General features: G+C 36.7%; 1 protein-coding gene across 1 annotated transcript; it reads right to left on the bottom strand.

The window, feature by feature from the left end:
• Positions 1 to 13099: 13099 nt before the first annotated feature.
• On the bottom strand, positions 13100 to 21468 carry LOC125672646 (uncharacterized). The gene is made up of 4 exons (XM_048908839.2): positions 21089 to 21468; positions 15897 to 16514; positions 14318 to 14474; positions 13100 to 13634 (listed from the first exon to the last, which is right to left on the bottom strand). The coding sequence occupies exons 1-4, from the start codon at positions 21183 to 21185 to the stop codon at positions 13346 to 13348; spliced, it is 1161 nt and encodes a 386-aa protein (XP_048764796.2). The 5' UTR covers positions 21186 to 21468; the 3' UTR covers positions 13100 to 13345.

Raw genomic sequence — 21468 nt, forward strand, 5'->3', positions numbered from 1 at the left:
GTTGCTTGGGACTGTTGTACTGACAGCTTCCTCTTCGGTCTTGGTTCTTGATGGGCTTCCTCTATTCTCCAACAAAAAACTAGATATTGAATCAAAAGAATAAGTATGATAATGAACAATAGTCATGTCACTTGAGAATGGGTTACTTACCCGACGCCATTTTCCTCCTCCGACTAACTCGCTGGCTTTGTGTTAACGACTGCCTGTTCAACCTTATCAGTCAGGTCCTTTTCCTCCATCACCTGATGCTGTCGCTTGAGGTGAAGCTTCAACCTAGCCACCCTTTTTCTGCAACTTTGAATTTAGCGGGAATGCCCCATTCCCGGTAAATGTAACCTTACTTCGAGACCACTTTTTGGGGTGGTACGACCTTGTGTACCTGTCTTGGATGGCGAGGCATGTGAATCAGAGGTGTTACAGAGGTCACATTTGTGTTTACGTCTGCCTGTTGTCTGTTTTTGGCTGCTCTACGGGGAGGAGACTGGGACAATAGATCGTAAGCATCCTCACTAGACAGCAGGAACGAACTGCGTTTCCTCTTGGGATTGGGAAGTTCGTCACAGGCTTGATGTATTCCTTCCTGCATTCCACCTTTCTTTCTATTTCTTGATGGAAGATAAACTGTTTTGGATACTCTCACAAAATGCATTCGACTTCAAGATTTGACATATAGAAACGTAAATATCTGCTTGATAATAACATCGTGTGAAATGCACAGGTGTGCACATCTGTGAATTCCGATGTGCCCTTACAGTTGTCGCTTTTGGTTATTACGTCGCAGTATTTCTGGAGGGATCTAATAATATTTTCAGAATTGAACACAAGTAAAACGAATTAATCAATGGCCAAGACCCTTCTATTCTAATCGGAGACACAATCCTGCAGTCCAAGTGTATGCTTGTTTCCTTCACCCTTCCTAGGAAGTGCATGATATTCACTGTGGTATTTGAATTTGTGATCATTTCTGCTACAGGAATTATTGATGCTTTTCCCCGATTTCTCTTTCATGACCAACGCGTAATAAAATAGGGGTTTCTTCTGTCCAGGTATTTTCCGTACTACGGAACCGGTCAAGATGTAGGGGTATTTTATGTACAATTGCTCTTCTTAGTAACTGAATAGTTGCTTCTGTAAATGAACTGAAAATGGAAGAATAGAAACCAACTGGATGTATCCAAATACTGCTTTAGAAATCTTCTCTTTATCCCGTAGAATTTCTCCTGTCAACATATGACTTTACTAACTGGATCTTTCCTTATTGATAGGCATTCGTTACATATATAATTCCAGCTTCCTTCTCAATTTGCATTGAGGTGTTAAGATTTCTATAGAATTTGTTGGAAACGCCTTCAAAATCAAGTTTCTATTTCATTTCTTCACGAGCAGTTCTTTTCAGTTCCCGTCTTTTAATAGTCTATTGGTATTTAATATCTTCATCCCTGGACACATTGAGCTCTACCTTCTTTGATTTTTCGTCAGGATCCTTTTTGTGGGGATCCGGGTTAGAATAGGTCCTCAGTACCCCTTGCTTGTCACAAGAGGCGACTAAATGGGGCTGTCCTTCAGATGAGACCACAAAAACCGACGTCCCGTGTCACACCAGGAGTGGCACGGTAAAGATCCCTCCCTGCTCAAAGGCTGTAAGCGCCGAGCACAGGCCTAACCTTCACTGGCAATGTTGACGTTTCCACATCAGTAAAAAAAAAACGTTAAACAATATACAATCAATCAATCATCTTTATGACTAGGATATATGTACAATTTCCACTGAATTTGCACACAGAGTTTCCTATAATGCCACTACAGATGATTTTCCTTGATTATTTCTTCTTTACAGAATTTCTTGTAACCTTCAGTACACAAGTTCTGTTTTACTCTCAGAATGTCTGGCTGTAGATTGTTGTCCGTTTACGTATGAGTCGTCTTCTTTTAACATTTGTTTTCTTAGGCGGTTTGATAGACTTCCAGTCATTATAATTAGTAAAATTTGAAAGTTTCCGAGGATTGAAATAATTCCTCCCTGATTTCTGATCACTTGCATTATCTGTTGCTTACTGGAAGTCTTGATCATCCGGTATTTTACATTCAGAATAATTTCCAGAAAACTGTTCATCCCTTCTAAAACTGCCCTTCTTCGCTAACCTTCTCCGACATAATTAAGGAAGCACGTTTTCATGCATATCTTTGTCTTGTCCTTTCATCTTTTGTCTCCAACTGAACATAATATTGTTATCTATCACCTTCCTCGTCGTACTTTATGTAGTCTGCTCAATCTCATCGTGTTGCTAACTGAATTTGGCAACTTTATCGTCCCCATATATACATGAAGTTCATCGTCAATGACGTCAGAGTTTGGGTAAGTGTCATCATATTGTTCATGTTGAATTGTGGAATTTTTGTGTGTCTTTATAGTCGGTCTATACGGAAGCTATTGAGCTCATTTTCGTAGCTACAAAAGAATTTTTCGCGTTATAACGAGTAACGTTCGTAAAGAAAAACGTAACTCTCGCGTTATAACACGTACTTTTCGCACTATAACGCGTAACATTCGCGTTATGAAGGAAGACTGTCGTTTATAAGTAACCTTAAAGTAAAGAACAATATATACACGCTAACAAGCCTACATTTTACGCACACACGCACATTTCAAAATTTTTGGTATATATGCTATTAAAGTTTTATTGAATGCAAAGTAAAATTCATATTTGTGATTGATTGATACCAGTGTTGCTTATTTAACAACAGCTTTTGATAAAATATCGTCCATTCAATCAAGCCTTACTATATCACAGAATATCAAAGAACTTCCAGCCGCTAAATCTCTTGAGTTTACGTTATGTTATTGAGTAAAATATGCTTAATCTTCATTTGCTTTTGATTCATTTGATATCCGGAAAACCCCCTCAGAATGTGTCTAGAAAGCACTTGATGAACTGTCACTGAAATTATTTCATGCCACTTTTTTATATATTGAGCGCATTCAATTCATAAATCCCTGTCTATAAGCAATGTCTACGTTTTATAACCTAAAAGTATCACGTTAATTCGCGAACGTTACGCGTTATAACGCGAAAGTTATGCATCAATTCGCAAAAGTTACGCGTTGTGACGCGAAAGTTTTGAATTAATTCGCGAATTTTTTTTTTCAGCTACAAAAATGAGCTCAACGGGTTTTAGTAGATCTATGACATGAAGATGTTTCTTCAGTCATAAAAAGTATCTCAAGAGTGATTTTAAAAGTGATTAATTTAAACTGTCATGGTAGAATTTCTTTGGGCATTAATGTGCTCGGTAGGAGGACGTTGATACGCATTTTTCGGTTGGTTAGTTGGGAATTTTTCACTCATATGGAGACGTCACCATTGCCGGTGAATGATTGCAAAATTTAGGCTTATGCAAGGTGAAGATAACGAGCAGTGATCAATCTCATAACTCCTATAAGCAATACAAAATAGATAGTTGACCGGTCTTTATCGTGCCACACTTGCTGTGACACGGGACCTCGGTATTTGCGGTCTCATCGGAAGGAGCGCCCCATTTAGTCGCCTCTTACGACAAGCAAGGGGTGCTGAGGACCTTTCCTAACCCGGATCCCCACGGGAGTCGTAAGTTGTAATACCCCCTTGTGTACCTATCTCCAATTAATTTTTATGAATCTAAGATTATTCTGTTATGTTTGGAGAGGGGATGCTAGAAAACACATGAACCATAATTCTATATGCCACTAACAAACGGAGGACAATGTCTGAATAAAATATCAATATAAGAACTATATATGCAATGTATATGTCCAAGACCAAATATGAAGATATCGTGCCTATATCAACATTTTACAAAGTTATAATGTATCATATACATGACTGTTTAAAGGTCCAAATACGATGTCGATATTGAAGATATCGACCATATAGCATGACGATATTGTGTCGATATCGTCATCTGACAAAGTTGATATCTACCATATACAACACTATTTTCTAATGACCTCGGACGATATCTTCAATTAACAAAGTTTTAATTACCATACACAAGATTGTTTTCAAGGGTTATATACAATGCTGGGTTTAGGGTTACGTTCTTCATGAACCTAACTTACCCTAACTGATGGCGTCACATGGATGGGAACCAACATACTAGAAATGTTCCATTATATGGCACCAGTCCATTAACATTTTGATCACCCCCTCCTACGGTATCAAATTTCATATTCTATTCACAACATAGGAAGGAATATCACCAGTCCATTAACATTTTGATCACCCCTCCTACGGTATCAAATTTCATATTCTTTTCACAATATAGGAAGGAATATCTCTTACTAAAAGTGACACACAAGATAGTGAACAAGTCAGAAGATCAGGATCGTTGCAGTTTTCTTCCAGAAAATCAGGATTCAATATCGATACGATACCGTTGATATCAACTTGGAAGAAAACTGCAACGGTCATGATTCGATATCTACATATACGATGTATTCTATAAGAATACCTCAGACGAAAAATTACACACATGATCGTTATAATCGCACGATTATGATCCTCTATCGATACGATATCGACAGTAAGGGTTGACTCAGACTAAATGTGATAAGTATCAAAGGCGAAGTTAACAAACAGTGATTAATCTCATAACTCCTACGAGCAATACAAAATAGATAGTTGGGCAAACACGGACCCCTGGACATACCAGAGGTGGGATCAGGTGCCTAGGAGGAGTAAGCATCCTCTGTCGACCGGTCACACCCGCCGTGAGCCCTATGTCTTGATCACGTAAACGGAGTAATCTGTAGTCAAAATCAGTGTGCCAAGAACGGCCTAACAATGGTATGAAAGACATCAGACATTTGACCCAATGATAGGTTATATTGCCAAACTATATCATTATAACGATCATAGAATTTGCAAAATGCTGACTTTAAACGAGACTTGAAACCCCTGTAACATCAACTTGTTTGTCTCTAGCCCGCCCCGATTTAAAAACTAATCATACGCAGAACATGCTCTTATTTATCGAATCAGTTGATAATGGAATATTGCTACTTAAATATGGGAAATTGACGATAGAGAAGCTGAAATCATCCGTTTGTCATAAAGTTGAGTTGCTAGATTGCCGTTAATATCCATTTTCAATAAAATATCCAAGAACGAAGCAGATGTGGAGAACTCCGTGGTGTCTTATCGCGAGTTTACAGGGATATATCGAATGGACTTATGAATGAAAATGATCATTGCTAATAGATAAAACGTTGTCGATATAATTAATTGTCAAGTTGGAGGTCACAGCAAGTGATTTTTTTTGTCATGTAGAAAAGAGATGATAGTTAACACGATAATGATTCGATATCGATATTATATCATAGATATCGTCAATGCAGAAAACCTAAACTTTAAATCGGATAGAGACAGAAAACCTCAACAATCATGATCCCGAATCACTACGATTATACAAACTCTCAGGATTTCAACCTCGGTACAAAAACTAGTATAGTTGAAATCATTGATATCGTACCGATATCGTTTCAATATTGTCGAGATCGTAAATACATCTTGTCTTGGATATAACTCGCCCGCGTGGCACAGTTGTTCTCGCTTCATTCTAGAATCAGGGAGTAGGGAGCTTACATCGCGGATAAAAATCCCATTACGGGATGTATAATAAATACCAGCCCTTTGGATGAGACTAATCCTATTATCAGGTTGTTTAAAAACATTATCCCCCTTTTAAGAGGATGTGTGACGTTTTGTGCCATGGTTGGTTCATGCTTTTGGAAAGGAAAATTTCAAATACCAGTTTCTATATATTTCTATGTGGGACTTCGCACACACTATTTGTTCCGGTGTCACGTTTTGAAAAAACTTCAATGAACACTATGTCAGGAAAGTTACCAGTAAGTTTTGGCATTTCCGGTGCGTGGTTCTTGAGAACAATTTTTGAAGGATATATAATGACAGGTTTTAAGAGAAGCATTCTCAATATCAAATTAATATTAGCTTATCTAAATACAGGTATACTTAATAGTTTTACCATCACAAACAAGTAATATGATAAGAATTATTCTGATAATCCAAAAACATTTCACAAACTGATACGACAAACCACGTTTTATACCATAACATCTAAATCCTAGTAGCTCACTGAACTCATACATACTGTGTGTATAGATAGATGAATATATAGATAGATAGATCTTTATTTATAAAAAACAAATACTATATTAGGATTTCCACTTCCGCCCCTACCAGTCTGAGTTTTTAGGTCACCTGAGTAAACTCAGGTGACCTATTGCAATCGGTTGTCGTCCGTCATGCGTTAACAATTGAACATTTTTAACTTCTCCTTGATAACTACCAGTCCAATTCTTTTCAAATTTAGTATGAAGCATTTTTGGGACAAGGGGGACATAAATTGTAAATTTCAGGTCTCCAGCACCCCTGGGGCCTTAAGGGCGGGGCAAAAAGTGCCCAAAATTGACCAATTTTCAAAAATCTTCTCAAGAACCGCACATATGTAGGAAAAACTAAATGCATAGTGATGGAGACTGCCAAAATTTTAAATTTCATGATCCCCGGGGTAGGGGTTCTGACCCCAGGGCGGAGCCAAACTTGGTATATAGTGTTTATGTGTAAAACACTTAAATAACATCTTCTTTAGTGCTGTTGATACTATATTGAAAGTAAATAGACATTTAGAAAGAGCAGGTAGTCCTTTACCAAAATTGTAAATTTGATGATCCCGCGGGTAGGGGTTTTGGTATCAGGGTGGGGACAAAATATCAGTTATTAAATGTTTAAACAATTGACATTTTTTACTTTTTCATGATAACTATCATTCCAATTCTTTTCATATTTGGTATGAAGCATCTTTGGAACAAGGGGGACATAAATTGTAAATTTCAGGATTCCTGCACCCCTTGGGCCTTAGGGGCGGGGCAAAAAGTGCCCAAAATTGACCAATTTTCAAAAATCTTCTTCTCAAGAACCGCACACGTGTAAGAAAAACTAAATGCATGGTGATGGTGAGCAGGAAGGCCTCTACCAAAATTGTAAATTTTATGATCCCCGGGGTAGGGGTTCTGACCCCAGGGCGGGGCCAAACTTGTTATATAGTGTTAATGTGTAAAACGGTTAAATAACATCTTCTGTAGTGGTGTTGATACTAGATTGAAACTAAATGGATTGAGCAGGTAGTCTTTTACCAAAATTGTAAATTTGATGATCCCCAGTGTAAGGGTTCTGACCCCACGATGGGGCCAAACTTAGTATATAGTATTTATGTGTAAGTTTGCTGGTGCTGTATAAAATCTAAATGCATAGTTAGAGATAGCAGAAAAGGATCTACAAAAAATGGTGAATTTCAATCAAAACCCAGGGTTATGACTTTAGGATGAGTCCAAATTAGTCATATCTTTTAATGTTAATACATCTATTATTCAAAGTCTTTCATCAGTGTATGCACTTTTGAAGACAGTGAAGTTTTAAGAACACTCTTGTTTTATACTGTTGCTGAGCATTAGAATTTAGCTTAGATATTCAGAACAGGAAATTTTTTCTAGATTTCATAGCCCATGGAAGTAGTGATACTTTTTCACAAGTATTCAGGTGACCGATAAGGCCTGTGGGCCTCTTGTTTTTTAAATTAGCGATTTTCACCGGTATTTGGTGACGTCTACATATGAGTGAAACATTCTCGAGAGGGACGTTAAACAATATTTAATCAATCAATATGTAGAAATGTGGAGATATTAGATATCAATAATTTAATAAAACACACTATAGGAACTCTTCAATTTCAAAATATTAAACCATGGAAGTCATCATTTGAACAGAAAATTTAATGGTAGTCTTTATTATGGAACTTACATACTTAGAAGGTGAGCAATCCGAAATTAATATTGATAGAGGGTTAGTTTGACAGTCAAATCACTGAAGCGAACAGCACCTAAGTACAACCGACCGAAGCTGAAAGTAAATTTCCAGACATGAATTATGGACTACTCCGAAATTCGGTGAAGGCGTCAGTCCAAATATCCAACCAAGATGAATCTCAACCGAGATGAGAGTTTCCGGGTATTATTAAGTAAATAAATATAATGCAAAGATATTTTGGTTTGTATATGTTACAGCTGGAAATATTGATATCTATGTATATTCTGGTTATTGTGAAGTTTAAAAGCCGCAAAGTGCATATCGGAGTTCCCAGTCTAGCAAATAATCGGTACCATGACGTGGCATACATCCGGGATATCAGTGCGATACAGGTCATGTTTGTTTCCAGTCATTCCATATGTGTTTGATTTCTGAAATCCATTAAAATCACAAGCAAAATCTCCTGATTGTGATTTTTGTGTGTGTGTATTTAACGATGTACTTTCTTTCGCTCTATTCAATGAGCAGATATATTCATGGTCAAGGAATAACAACTCGACGAATATTTTTAGAAGTAATGTGCATCATATTTGGCAAGAGAGATAACTCGTGTCTACTTGTGGACGCCGCCCTGCAATCACCTCAACCCGCGAATCACCTGCATTTATAAGTGCCATTTTATTGATTTTAATATTTTATTGATTTTAATATTTTCCCCGTCAAATAATGTGTTTTTAAAATGCACTTAAAACTTCCACATTGCATTACATAAATGTAATAGTGTATTTAGATGTTTGAATAATATTTCAAGCATTTATAATTTTAGATGAGCACAGTATTAATAAAAGTGTTCTTAGTACATAAAGAATAGTATAAGTTTAAGGGCTTTTCTCTAAAGTGAGTATTAGTATCTAAAACTGTTACTTCTGTTTCCATCTTTTTTTAAATAAAAGTTTTCATATCAGTGTGTTTCCTTGGAAATAGTTTAGAATGTCTGAAATTTTAGACGCCGATTTGATGTTCTGCATCAAAATTCAGTTACTACTACATGCATGTACTGAACTACATTTTTTTTTACCTACAAGGGTCAAGAAGGTCTTCAAAGAAATAATGGATATTTACTACTACTATTATATGAACCATAAACCCACCCTAGCACCAAACTCCCTGACCAAAGGAGCATGATTTTCATAATTTCAAAAGAGATGTCTTCGCTCATTATGAATAGACATGACTCAGTTTATTTTTTAGATGCTCCCGAGTAACGAAGCAGATTTTTAAAGATTAAATAGTTTAAGGCTTTGACCCCCTTCCCTCTGACCATGACATTCACAATGTTGGTTCCCTTACCCCAAAACTATCACCTACCAATTCGATGAACGATCAACATATTCAACGCACGATGGCCCACATAGGACGACGTTCACCAATCATTCACAATACTGCAAAGTCACCTGAATGATTCTGGTGACGTAAAACGTAACTTGTACTCTAAAAACCTTTATTTCAAACATTTGTTAGCTTTTCTGTTTCAAATATATAGATAAGGTAGGATGCGGCGCCATTTGTCCCCCGTTTTCACTTAGATTTCAAAAGAAGCTTTTATCCTTGAAACCTAGTAAACATTTCAAAATGATACCCTAGTAGAAATATATAATTACTATCATAAAACTAAGTGTCTAAGGTCACAGATCTGAGCAAAATTGGTGTTTCAGATTTACTTATGTACTCGAGCTGTAGCTGATACAGGTATATGAAATATATAAGTCTGAGAGGTAGGCACGTGTGTCTGTGTGCTCTGTATATTCAGATGCAATATAATCCTCAAGGACATCAATTTATAACCAAAATTAAGGAATTTTCATCAACTTTGTGGCCTTCCTGTGAACTTGGATTACATCATTTGGAGATAGACAAGACCTGGATTATTTCATGATCTACATTTTTCTCGAATTGGGGAACATATCGTATTTATGATCCTGCAGCGTATAACATCACGGTAGTGCACGCACTGCGTGGGAAGCACGTGTGAACATTTGGGGTTTATTTTCTCTCCTCTTGGTGATAGAGTTACATCACGAGTACATTCCTGTGACATTCCGTACCCGTTTTCACTCTGTTGTGACAAGTTCTGTGTAAATAAATCTCAAATGTTCAGCGGAAATTTCAGTATTGATATTCCAATTCATCAAAATGTTGTCTAAATAGAAATAATGCATTACCATACCCTAGTAAAATCATAATTGTCATTATGTTAACAGCTATCCCTTCACATCAATAGATGTCATTCGTACAAGACCATATATATTCTATACAAATATTAACCCGTCACGTATATTCATGTTGGTTTTGTAATCGAGTTTCACCTAGATTAAACACATTTTGACAAAATGCACCAGCGCCATAAACTCTGCATCCTAACTCACAGAGAATGCGAGCGAATCCGGTCTATTCATTTCCCTATTCAGCAGGCCCGTAGCAATGATTTCGAAAGAGGATTTCAGTGTCAAATTGCATGACTTTTACCTTCGAATCTTGATATTGAAAATCGTATCTCTACAAATAGCATTAGCAGTAGAGGAGGCAGTACAGACCGTCAGACTGATAGGAATATAATGTACATGTATATATATATATAGATATATATATATATCACTTGTTTCACTCAAATCAAGTCTTATCTAGTTGCTGTCCTTTAAAAAAGGAACTGCAGTAGGTTGATCATAGGCATATGTTTACAAACTTTATATTCTAGGTTGAAATAAAACAGATTTTGAACCCCCGCCATGAATATGGCCGGCGCATATAGTGTTTGTCATGTCCGTCTTCCGTCCTTCCGTCTGTCCTTCCGTCACACTTTGCGTTTAGCTCGGTTTTAAAGAAACTACTCAAGATATTTTTATCAAACATTGTATGTTGATACATGTATATTGATGACATCTATTCAGCTGCACCTTGACATTTCCTTTGACCTTGACCTCACTTTTCTTAAGGAAAATTCAATTCTGCAACGTTCAACAAAAGGTAATATATAGATATATTAACATTAACGATAATATGACTAATGTGGACCCATATACTAGAATCAAAACCCTGGGGTTCCAAAATTAACTATTTTTGTACATCCTTTTCTGCTCTTCTCAAACATGCATTTAGACTTTATTAAGACAATAATCATTATACTAATTTTGGCACCACCCTGAAACCAAACCGTTACCCTCTAGGATCATGAAATTTAAAATTTTGGCAAAGGACTACCTATTCCTTCTAAATCAGTAGCACTAAAATCAGTAGCACTAAAGAAAGATGCTAAGCATTTGGCGAAGGGGCAAACACTACCTTTATGTTGACGTCTTGGGGTTGACGCGGCCATGGCATGAGCGCGCGGGGGGGGGGGGGGGGATCTTCGGGCTGACATGAGCGGGACTCGCATGCGGAAGGTCGGGGTTCGAATCCCGGCCGCGACAAACCCAAGTCGTTAAAACAGGTAGTGACAGTTCCATCGCTAAACGCTCGGCATCAGGTGTGAATGTCACGGGTCCTCGGAGACGAATACGAATAAAAGCAAGTTCGATTTAAGAAAGCTATGTTTAGGGGAAATTGTCGGAAAAATTATTTTTATCTTTTTGCAATGTTGTTTTCGGGGGGGGGGGGGGGGGGGGGGGGTTATTCATTGGATATTCAAGTCTTTTTCAGTATGATTATTTTTTTCTTTATTGATATTTTTCTTGATAAGTTTATGATTAGTATGAAAGGTGAAGACAACGAACAGTGATCAATCTCATAACTCCTATAAGCAATACAAAATAGAGAAACGGTGGATTCTGTGGATGACTTCCCGCTCTCTCTGCAATTTCTGCTTCCCTTGTTCATGATAAAACTTTTATTTAGCAAAATGCTGACCTCATAACATTATTGCATACAATATTTTCCCTTTCGTTCCGTATTCCGTTTCGTTTTCCGTTCCGCGTTTTAGCAACACCCAAATCTGTCGCTCTCTGATCAGTCTCAATATTTTCTCAGAGAGCTACAGTTCTGCAACTATTTTCAGATATAATTCATACAAAAATAAGGCACAGTATGTTAAATCGCCTTTTCGCTCGTGCGGAATTGAAGAAGATTGTTATCGTTCTATCTTTGTATGAAAATATTTTTCGAATGCAAGATGTAAACCTTCTGAATTGTTTGCTTCCATGTTTGTTTTTAAGCCACAGCGGATGTGACCGGTCGACAGGGGATGCTTACTCCTCCTAGGCACCTTATCCCAACTCTGGTATTTCCAAGTGTCCGTGTTTGCCCAACTCTCTATTTTGTATATGTATTCCTTATAGGAGTTACGAGATTGATCACTGTTTGTTATCTTCACCTTTCCTGTTGTAGATACGCACGCACCTCTTGTTTTGGGTGAAAAGAATAATGCAGATGTACGTACATATATTTAATTCTAGCGTAGAAAAATTTATTTCAAGAGCATGAAAATTTAATCACTAGATGTTTTAATAAGGAAACTGCTTTGTCTATTTACTAAATGATGTTTGCATGCATGTTCTATTTTTACCTAAGTCTACTAAGTAGAGGGAAAACTCCAGGTTCCAAGAACTTCTTTTTCCAATGCGTTTGTACTTTCGTGAATAAATTGAATGATAATCGATTTTGTTCTTCATCGATCTGTCTTACTTTAAGTGAAAAAAATTAATGATATACAGTTTTTGTTTAATCAACAGTAAGAAGAAAATCGCTGTTTTCATTGATATCAGATACAATATGGAAAGATGGTCGTTGATGTAAATTTTTGTAATATGGAGCTGACTTTAAAATGTTTTACGATTATCAGAAGCTCGTATAAAGGTATCAAATCATAGATATCGATGAATGGTATGTCATCTGACTATTATTGATGTTACTAATGTTTACGGTAATGGGGAGAAATTTATAACAATTTTAATTCCCACTACGGCAACAATTTAGACAAGTCCCGTGGGGCAGGTTACAGCAGGTGTGGCACGATAAAGATCCCTTCCTGCTCAAAGGCCATAAGTGCCGAGCATAGGCCTAAATTGTACAGCCCTTCACCGGCAATGGTGATGTCTCCATATGAGTGATATATTCTCAAGAGGGACATTAAACAATATTCAATCAATCAATCATTTAAGATGGGATTAGTTAAGGTTATACATGCAAGATATTTAGAAAGTTACTTTTACTTGTTATTATACATCTCAATGTGCTATATATACATTTATTGTAAAAGTTAATGTCAAGAAAATAAATTTACTAAAATATTTTTAACAATATTAAGCTCAAACAATATCCCCACGGTGGAAATGTAAGTGACATTAGGTTTATACCGCCATCAGTCGGTTTTAATCAGTTTAGCCTCGTTTTGGTTCTCAATCGCAGGGGATGATATTCCCCAACACAGTCAATAAATATATGGTAAATTTTTAGTTCATCTTCTGATCAAATGAGCGATTGTAAATTCAATGCTTTCTAGAGATTATCTCTTCAGTAGCATTTTGTTGCTGTATTTCACTATGTAGTTCGTCAAGATAGCATTTCTCTAATGTTTCCAGAATTGCTAAGACACTTTTAAGGTCAATTCTGAAAAATCCGTGGAAAGGATTGTCAATGTCTGCCACGATGTAACAGGACATAGAAATCGACAAACATGTAACAAAACTCATACACATCTCAAGGCGGTAGGAGTCGCACTTCACCATCTGAATTCCAAGGAACGAGGAGTAACCAAGAATCTCCAGAAACGCCCATCTGTAAAATGAGAAAAGTACTCTGATTGCTCTTATTTAATCCTTGTGCAAAGTAATTTAAATCCACAGCAGGGGCATTAGCTAACAAAGGAGCAGAATTCGTGCCCATGGGAATTCCAACAGACTGTTGGAGGGCCAGGGCTGCGTTCAAGATCGTAGCGGCTAGTTTAGGGGCTAGGTATGGTGGCTGATTTGTGTCATTTTACAATTTGTCGTCTTTCGTTATTTTGAGGCAAAAGGTGACTAATATTATCATTTTGTCGCTTTTTTGTTATTTAGACAAGAAAAGTCGCTAAATATCGTTTTGTTGTCTTTTCGCCTCGAAATAACAAAAAGACGATGAATTGTAAAATGGCACAAATCAGCCATCATAACTAGCTCCTATGCTAGCCGCTACGATCTTGAACGTGGCCCTGATTACCAATGACTACGAAGATATTGTCAATGAGGAACTCTTTTAACAACAACTTCAGAGTACTTGTGCGTAGATTCAGAGTGGTTAAACACAGTAATTTTTGAATGACTGATCACTAGATACATGTATGACACATTTTTATCTAAAAGCTATGTTTACAGTATGTAACCTGTGTGCTGTCAATATCGACTCCAAATAAAAAATAAATGAAGTGAATTATCAATTGACAGTATGTGTGGTGTATAGTTTATGTACCAGTAACCACTCACTGTAACGGATGTATCCTAGAGTGGAGGGTGCCTACTTTATCCACAATGCTGTTCAGACTCCCCACATACTTGACAATTTTGTTGACTATTGCTCTATCCACGTTTTGCCTCTGCAGTGGGATCTCGCGGAGGTAGTCCACGATGTCCCAAATCGCACCTAAACAAAACATGATATAGTTAGAGGATATCTTTTTACTTGAAAAGAAAAATACTGGCGAGGTTAATTAATATTAGAAGAGATTGTTGAGAATAGAGTGTGGTATGATGTTGTGTGAAAATGCTACATGATTGTAAATGCGCATCTGGTGCATCAAAATTGGTACCGTATAAGTTTTACATTATGACCCCTGGGTCGAGGCCTCTGCTGGTGGACTGTTAGTCCCCGATGGTCTCTACAGTCCAGCAGCTAAGTACTTCGTTACTAGCTTGAAAATACGGATGTATATTTAACTGCTGTTATAAAATTTAGAAATTCATTTCAAAATTAAGGATTATCTCCCTCACGCATAGCTCTTATCCTTAGACGAATTTGTCTCCACTTTTTTGGCACGCTGTTTTTGGCTATAATAGCTCTAAAGCTTCATAGTTATTTCGGTTGAGCATCACTGAAGAGGCATTATTTGTCGAAATGCGCATCTGGTGCATCAAAATTAATACTGTATAAGTTTTACATTGTGAGGTAAATGGCAAGGAAACTAAAATACCACCCAATATATTGTTCAAATGATGTAGCACCGAAAACGACACTACAATGGAGATGGTGAACTGTATTAAGACTTTAATTAGTGGGGGGTTTCCCCAGTCACGATAATTATCCAGAGCACACAGAAAACTTGTGTCCAGAGGTTTAAAAAGTAATTTATGTATTGTACTTTATTTGATTTACTTTCCGAGTGTAAGTTGGAGCTGCTTGACAAGGTTGTTGTACCAGAAACGTAAACATGCAAAATCCCGAGTTTATCAAAACATAGGTATCATTATCCCTGTATACTTAATATTTCAATTCACATTCTGGACTTTAAAAGTAGCAGCCCTAGTTTTATTTGTACATGGCGAAACCGGATGTTTTCCATAATATGCAAACATTTGTATCCGAATGGGTTTTTTTTTTTTTTTTTTTTTCAAGGAATGATATTTATCAAGAAACGAGAACAAACTAGAATTATTTGCATCAAAAGCATTAGGACGAAATACTGATATCTGACCCTTTGATATCCTGTATCTATAATATCGATATTGATATCTGACCCTTTGATATCCTGTATCTATAATATCGATGGATAATTTCGGTTTGTTCTTATGTTTGGAGTGAACATTTCAAAACTTGAGAGATCAATATGTACAGAAATGGTACACTACTGTGGTGTAGATCAGTAAGCAACAGATTCCCTGTGTGTAGAATTTTTACATTGAAATTTGAGTGTGAATGGTATCTATGATGTATTATATTGAATTACACTTTTGAAATTTGAACGATGAATATGATCATCTTCCAATTTGAAACAGATATATGGATCTATCGATGCTGAGGGGAGGAGAACAAGAACGTTGTTTTTCAACAAGTATAAAACTGATGTACCCTCTCTGTTCTTTTCAGACACAGGCATCTGTGTTATATATCGGATCACTGTCATTATTTCTTCTTTCAAAGCAAGATACATCTTCATCCGGGTGGTTGATTTCAAACATGCCAATTTCTTTGTCAAATTTATCAGAAGTTCCATTTCGGAAAAATCGTTGTTCAGTCTTGTTGTAATGTCGATTTGTTTTTGAAGCACTTGCTGAAAAGCGAAACCAAACGACACCGCATACACCATACCAGCAGGGGCCAAGAAGCAGGCGATAGCTCCATTGATAGTTGGTTGTGTTCGATTAGGCCACAAAAAGTTGGAGATTGGAGTATACGCAATCATTATCATTGGACAAAATATCAATGACGTCACTGCCGGTAGACCTATTTTGTATAAGTACCGCGGATTGTTTTGGTACCATTGTAGATGTTCCAAGATTTCACTGTCAGTTGTGGTGTAAAGTCCGCCAAAGTCGGTAACAGTGGATTGACCGTGAACGTTGTTGACCCCTGAACTTGAAAACAGGCTCATGAAACTTATCTGAGACACGGAGGGGCTGACACATCGTTGTCTTGCGCGGAAACAAACGCTGTTACGTTGTGTATAGATCGCCAGCAAAGTTAGAACTGAAACATTCAAAGTAACACATTATAGCATGTTCTTCATAATTATCATAATGTATCCTTTAGGTGATAAGTGATCATAATTTTCGCGAAACAAGTGTCCGGTTCACTTACTCTCTTCCCCTTGGGGATATCACCAAGACGAGAAAAGTGTGGTTCAATGCATATTTATGGAGACTTTTTTAGTTTTAAAATTCGTATAGTTGTGAGACTATATCGACTTCTTGATATCACATGCTGATGTTTAGTGCGGTGGGATATTTTCCGCCATCACTTGTCAGATAATTATGCCGACTTGTAAAATAATTGTCGACTTGTCAGATAATTATGTCAACTTGTAGGGAAAAAATCCTTGTTCATATTTTCTTATAATCTTTTAATTTCAATATGCTAATGCAATTTGCTGACATCTACTTTCCGTCTTTATATCTGACCAAGTCAACATCACGATGACAAGTCATTATAATTACACATATTTTACAAGTCGACATAATCATCTGGCAGGTGGGCATAATTCATTAACAAGTCTACAAAATTATCTGACAAGTGATGGCAGAAATGTGCCACCATAGTTTATAGAACATCCGTACATTCATGACGAAGATATCGTCACATTATTTAGCATGTGATCGTCACATTATTTAGCATGTGATCGTCACATTATTTAGCATGTGATCGTCACATTATTTAGCATGTGATCGTCACATTATTTAGCATGTGATCGTCACATTATTTAGCATGTGATCGTCACATTATTTAGCATGTGATCGTCACATTATTTAGCATGTGATCGTCACATTATTTAGCATGTGATCGTCACATTATTTAGCATGTGATCGTCACATTATTTAGCATGTGATCGTCACATTATTTAGCATGTGATCGTCACATTATTTAGCATGTGAACTTCTTTTTGTAAGTGCATGTATATTAGACAAAATGTCGATATAAAGATCTGATAAGATCTTATCATTTCAAACAAGTCGTTATAATTATCTGAAAACTCGAAATACAGATAGTGGCGGATCCAAAAATTTCTGAACGGGGGAGGGGGAGCACAGCAAACGGTTGGGTGTCTTTAGGACCCTCAGTGGATCCAGAACTTCAGGGGGCGAAGTCTCCATAATATATTGAATTCTGGCGATGTAAGTCGTATATTTGTGTTTCTGACATTTATTTTTAAAGAATTGATTATATTTGTAAGGGAGGGCATTGAGATCTGACGAGTTGACATCATTATCTGACAAGCAATCATTATCTGACAAGCCATCATTATCTGACAAGCCATCATTATCTGACAAATCGACTTGTCAAATAATCATGGCGACTTGTAGGATTATTGTGTCGATTTGTCAGATAAAAACTGACAAGTCGACAAATATTCTACTATAAGACATATGAATTATTGACCCAAGTAAGTTGACGTTATTCTCCTGTAAAAGCTGTTTATTTCTCGGCCTGGCAAGCGAGACATGGGTGGAAATACATGTATCTAATAATTGCGAAGATTTCAAAAGTTCAAATCACAACACTTCCAGCTGAGCCCAAGTTTGTCAGATTTCTTTGAGAATCATATTGAAAGATTTCTAGTAAACAGTGTAACCCACGCGCCTCTTGTTTAAATTACACCGTAATCAATGATTTCTCATTAATGTACCTAAGGATCTTTAATCCGATTGCTTAATGTAAACCAGCAAACTTCTCTTTTGCATGAAATACCTACCCTACGGAAACATGATTAATTTTGATATTGATCACTTTTAACATTGTTTTCCGATATTGATTTTTAGTGCGTTTTATTTCGTTTCCAAGGTATCGGATTAGAGTTTTTGATATAATATTATATTTTCAATTGACAAAATTAATAAACAAAAAGTTGCCGGAAAGAAGGCAACAGAGCTCACTGGGCGAGGTAAAACTGGGAGAAATGTATAAGATTGTGTTGTCAGGTCAAAAGCATCAACAGAAACATGAATGATAGTGAGCATACTAAGATGAAATACAGCATCCATGGAGGAGTGAATCATGTAAGGTAAACAGTTTCTTAAAGTTGGACCTGAAGATGACTACAGAAACTTAAACCTGCCAGACGCAGCGTCAGACTTACATACATTTTGTACATCTTCTATTCAAATTTCGTCATCGTCAGTTTGAATCATAAAGGTTTGATTGTTCATTAGAAATAAGCATTCACATGCAGTCTACAGAGGCCACCAAAGGCGACACCCTTGTTATATATGGTGACTTTCACTTTCCGTTTTGTCGTCCCGTTAATTTGCAGTTTCTTACATTTACCAAAACATACTGTCCACGGTAGCTCAGTGGTAGAATATCGCTTCGTGACCAGTGACCGGGAGGTCGTGAGTTCGAGCCCAGGCTGCACCAAAGTTAAATAAGAATGTGCTTCTTCGCCACACAAATGTTTCAGATATGATTAAAACGGAGGTTCCGTGTCCCGGCAGACGTTGGCACGTTAAAAACCTCACTGTTACAGCAGACTTACACGTGTAAGCTTAGTCGGGCGTAAAAACAGGACTAAACCATAAAATCGGACTACGTTGCGTTGCATAAAACAGACTACCTTTTGCACCCGACTAAATTTCTGGTATAATATTTCCTTTAGATAAAAAAACAAACAATGAAAATTAAACAAAAACTTAATAACACCTATTTATAGGCTTATCAAAACTGATTACAGTTCTACGTGTCCATCCAGTATTATCTTTTCAAAACAGTATCATTGAAATAATGTTTAAAACATTTGTGATATCATACATGTATATACTGGGTAATACATGTATATAGACTCAGCCCCGTTGAGTGTCTATTGAGATTTGAATTTATTAAGCTGTGGTTGTTATATAAAATGAGTTTTTAAAGCATGAATAAATGAAATATCCAGCTATAATTGTATCTACTATTTGAAAAAAAACAACCATGTATTTACACCACCTACAGTGTTGTCTTCTCTTATCAAAGTTTGAAATAATTTATGAATTGAATTATGTTGTTATAATCGCAGGACAACATGCATTAAGTAAAGTAAACCTACATGTATTACATATTTTTTTCAGCATGTATATTGCGTGTATAACTTCTACATTTCAACAGTGCATTGCAGGAAAGCATGTATATTTGGTGCATTGCTACTGTCGTCACACACCATTTAAATTTTAAAATAAGGACTCAATATGCAGTCGTTACCCTTTTTTTATACATTATCATTACAACTTGAAAGATATAAAAATTGTCAATTTTAGGTAGGGTTTTTTAAAGGTCATGATATCAAGGGTCTGGGCCTTTCCAATTGGTAAAAATAGCAAAATTCGCGTGAAATTGGGAAAAATGTTCCATACAAAGAAGTAGAAAGAAAACCAAACCAGAGTGCATTAAGGCACAGTGTATAATTTCAATTTGGTCAAAGCTTACCTCATTCAAATAAGCTGAGGCCAAAAACTTGCGTTTACGAACAATTTTGAAGTAAAAATTGTAATTTGTGGGCCTGTGAAGAAGATACACAAACAATAAGGCTTCCCTGCTTTGTTTTCATTGTTTGGGAATTTCAAAGCAAACATTAAGGGTAAAAACACCTACTTTTTAGCATTGGGAATGGGACTTTATTTCGGGTGCCGAAAACTCTATTAAAAAAAATAAAAAATAAAAAAATCCCTGATAGGTCAGTGGATACAATTTTTTAATTATCGTTTTTAAAACTTGGTTAATTGGAAGGAAAAAATTTCTAGACGGTCGACATTAATGTTCCTTGGTAGTAAAATAGTAAAACCATTGCCGGTGAATGGCTGCAAAATTTAGGTCTATGGTCGGGGCTTATGGCCTTTGAGCAGAGAGGGATCTTTATCGTACCACACCTGTTATGACACGAGGCCTCGGTTTTTGCGGTCTCATCCGAAGGACCGCCCCATTTAGCTGCCTCTTACGACAAGCAAAGGGTACCGAGGACCTATTCTAAACCGAACTCTTTAAGTGAAAGAGATATCTCTTAAAGTATAAGATATATATCTCTAAGTGAAAAAGATATCTCTCTCTTTTTTCTTTTCATTTAGCAACAAATCAAGGTCGGTTTAATTCGCGGAAAAACAAATTTTAATATCCTAAACCCGATTTCGTATCAATATGAAAGATTAATTCACTAAATGTTAAATTCGCGGAAATTTTGTTTCAGCGAATATAGCGAAAATTAACTCCGCGAGTTAATTTCCTGCTATACATTATTAGCGACATCAGAATATCGAAGCGATGAAAAATCTGGTTTAAATCAGATTGCATTTGGTCTGAGTTCCCAGTAACTAGTAACGGACAGAGTAAACGAATAAGCATGTATTAATTGTACAAACATGTCACTTATCAATTATTGAAATATCTTCTATTTTACAACTTTACAATCTTCTGGAGACGATTTGGAATCCGCACACACACAAAGTCTGTATATTTGACTGTGTTTTAGAAAAAAGGGGGTTTAGACAATCTACGCCTGACAGGCATGAAATCAAAATTCGTTTCTCACAACAAGTCAGAAAATTGAATTATAAATTGCAAAAAATATCAAATTGTCTTACCTAGGGCCCCTCCCAAAAATAAGCCGAGGGGCGGCAGAAATATCTCCAACAGATTCCCACGTTCTGGCGTGGTGCTCTCTTCCAACGTGTAGTTCATAGTTTTGAGGAATCCGCCGCAAAAACGATGCTGACGGGCACAAAAGTCGATAAGCTTTTAAACCAATGTCACTGCTGTTATTTAAACCATTTATATAGAAAATTTCCTAAATATCGACGAGAGCCATTTCATAGGATTTATACGGATATATGGATAAAACAACACTAAGAAATTGTATCAAGTGCTTTGAACAAATTCAGCTTTTCTCCGTCAAAAAAAAAAAAAATACGCGGTGGCTGAGTGGCAAGAGCGTTCACTTGGTGATCGGGAGGTCGAGAGTGCG

This window comes from Ostrea edulis, chromosome 5, assembly GCF_947568905.1.
Source record: "Ostrea edulis chromosome 5, xbOstEdul1.1, whole genome shotgun sequence".
In the NCBI taxonomy this organism is placed as follows: Eukaryota; Metazoa; Mollusca; class Bivalvia; order Ostreida; family Ostreidae; genus Ostrea; species Ostrea edulis.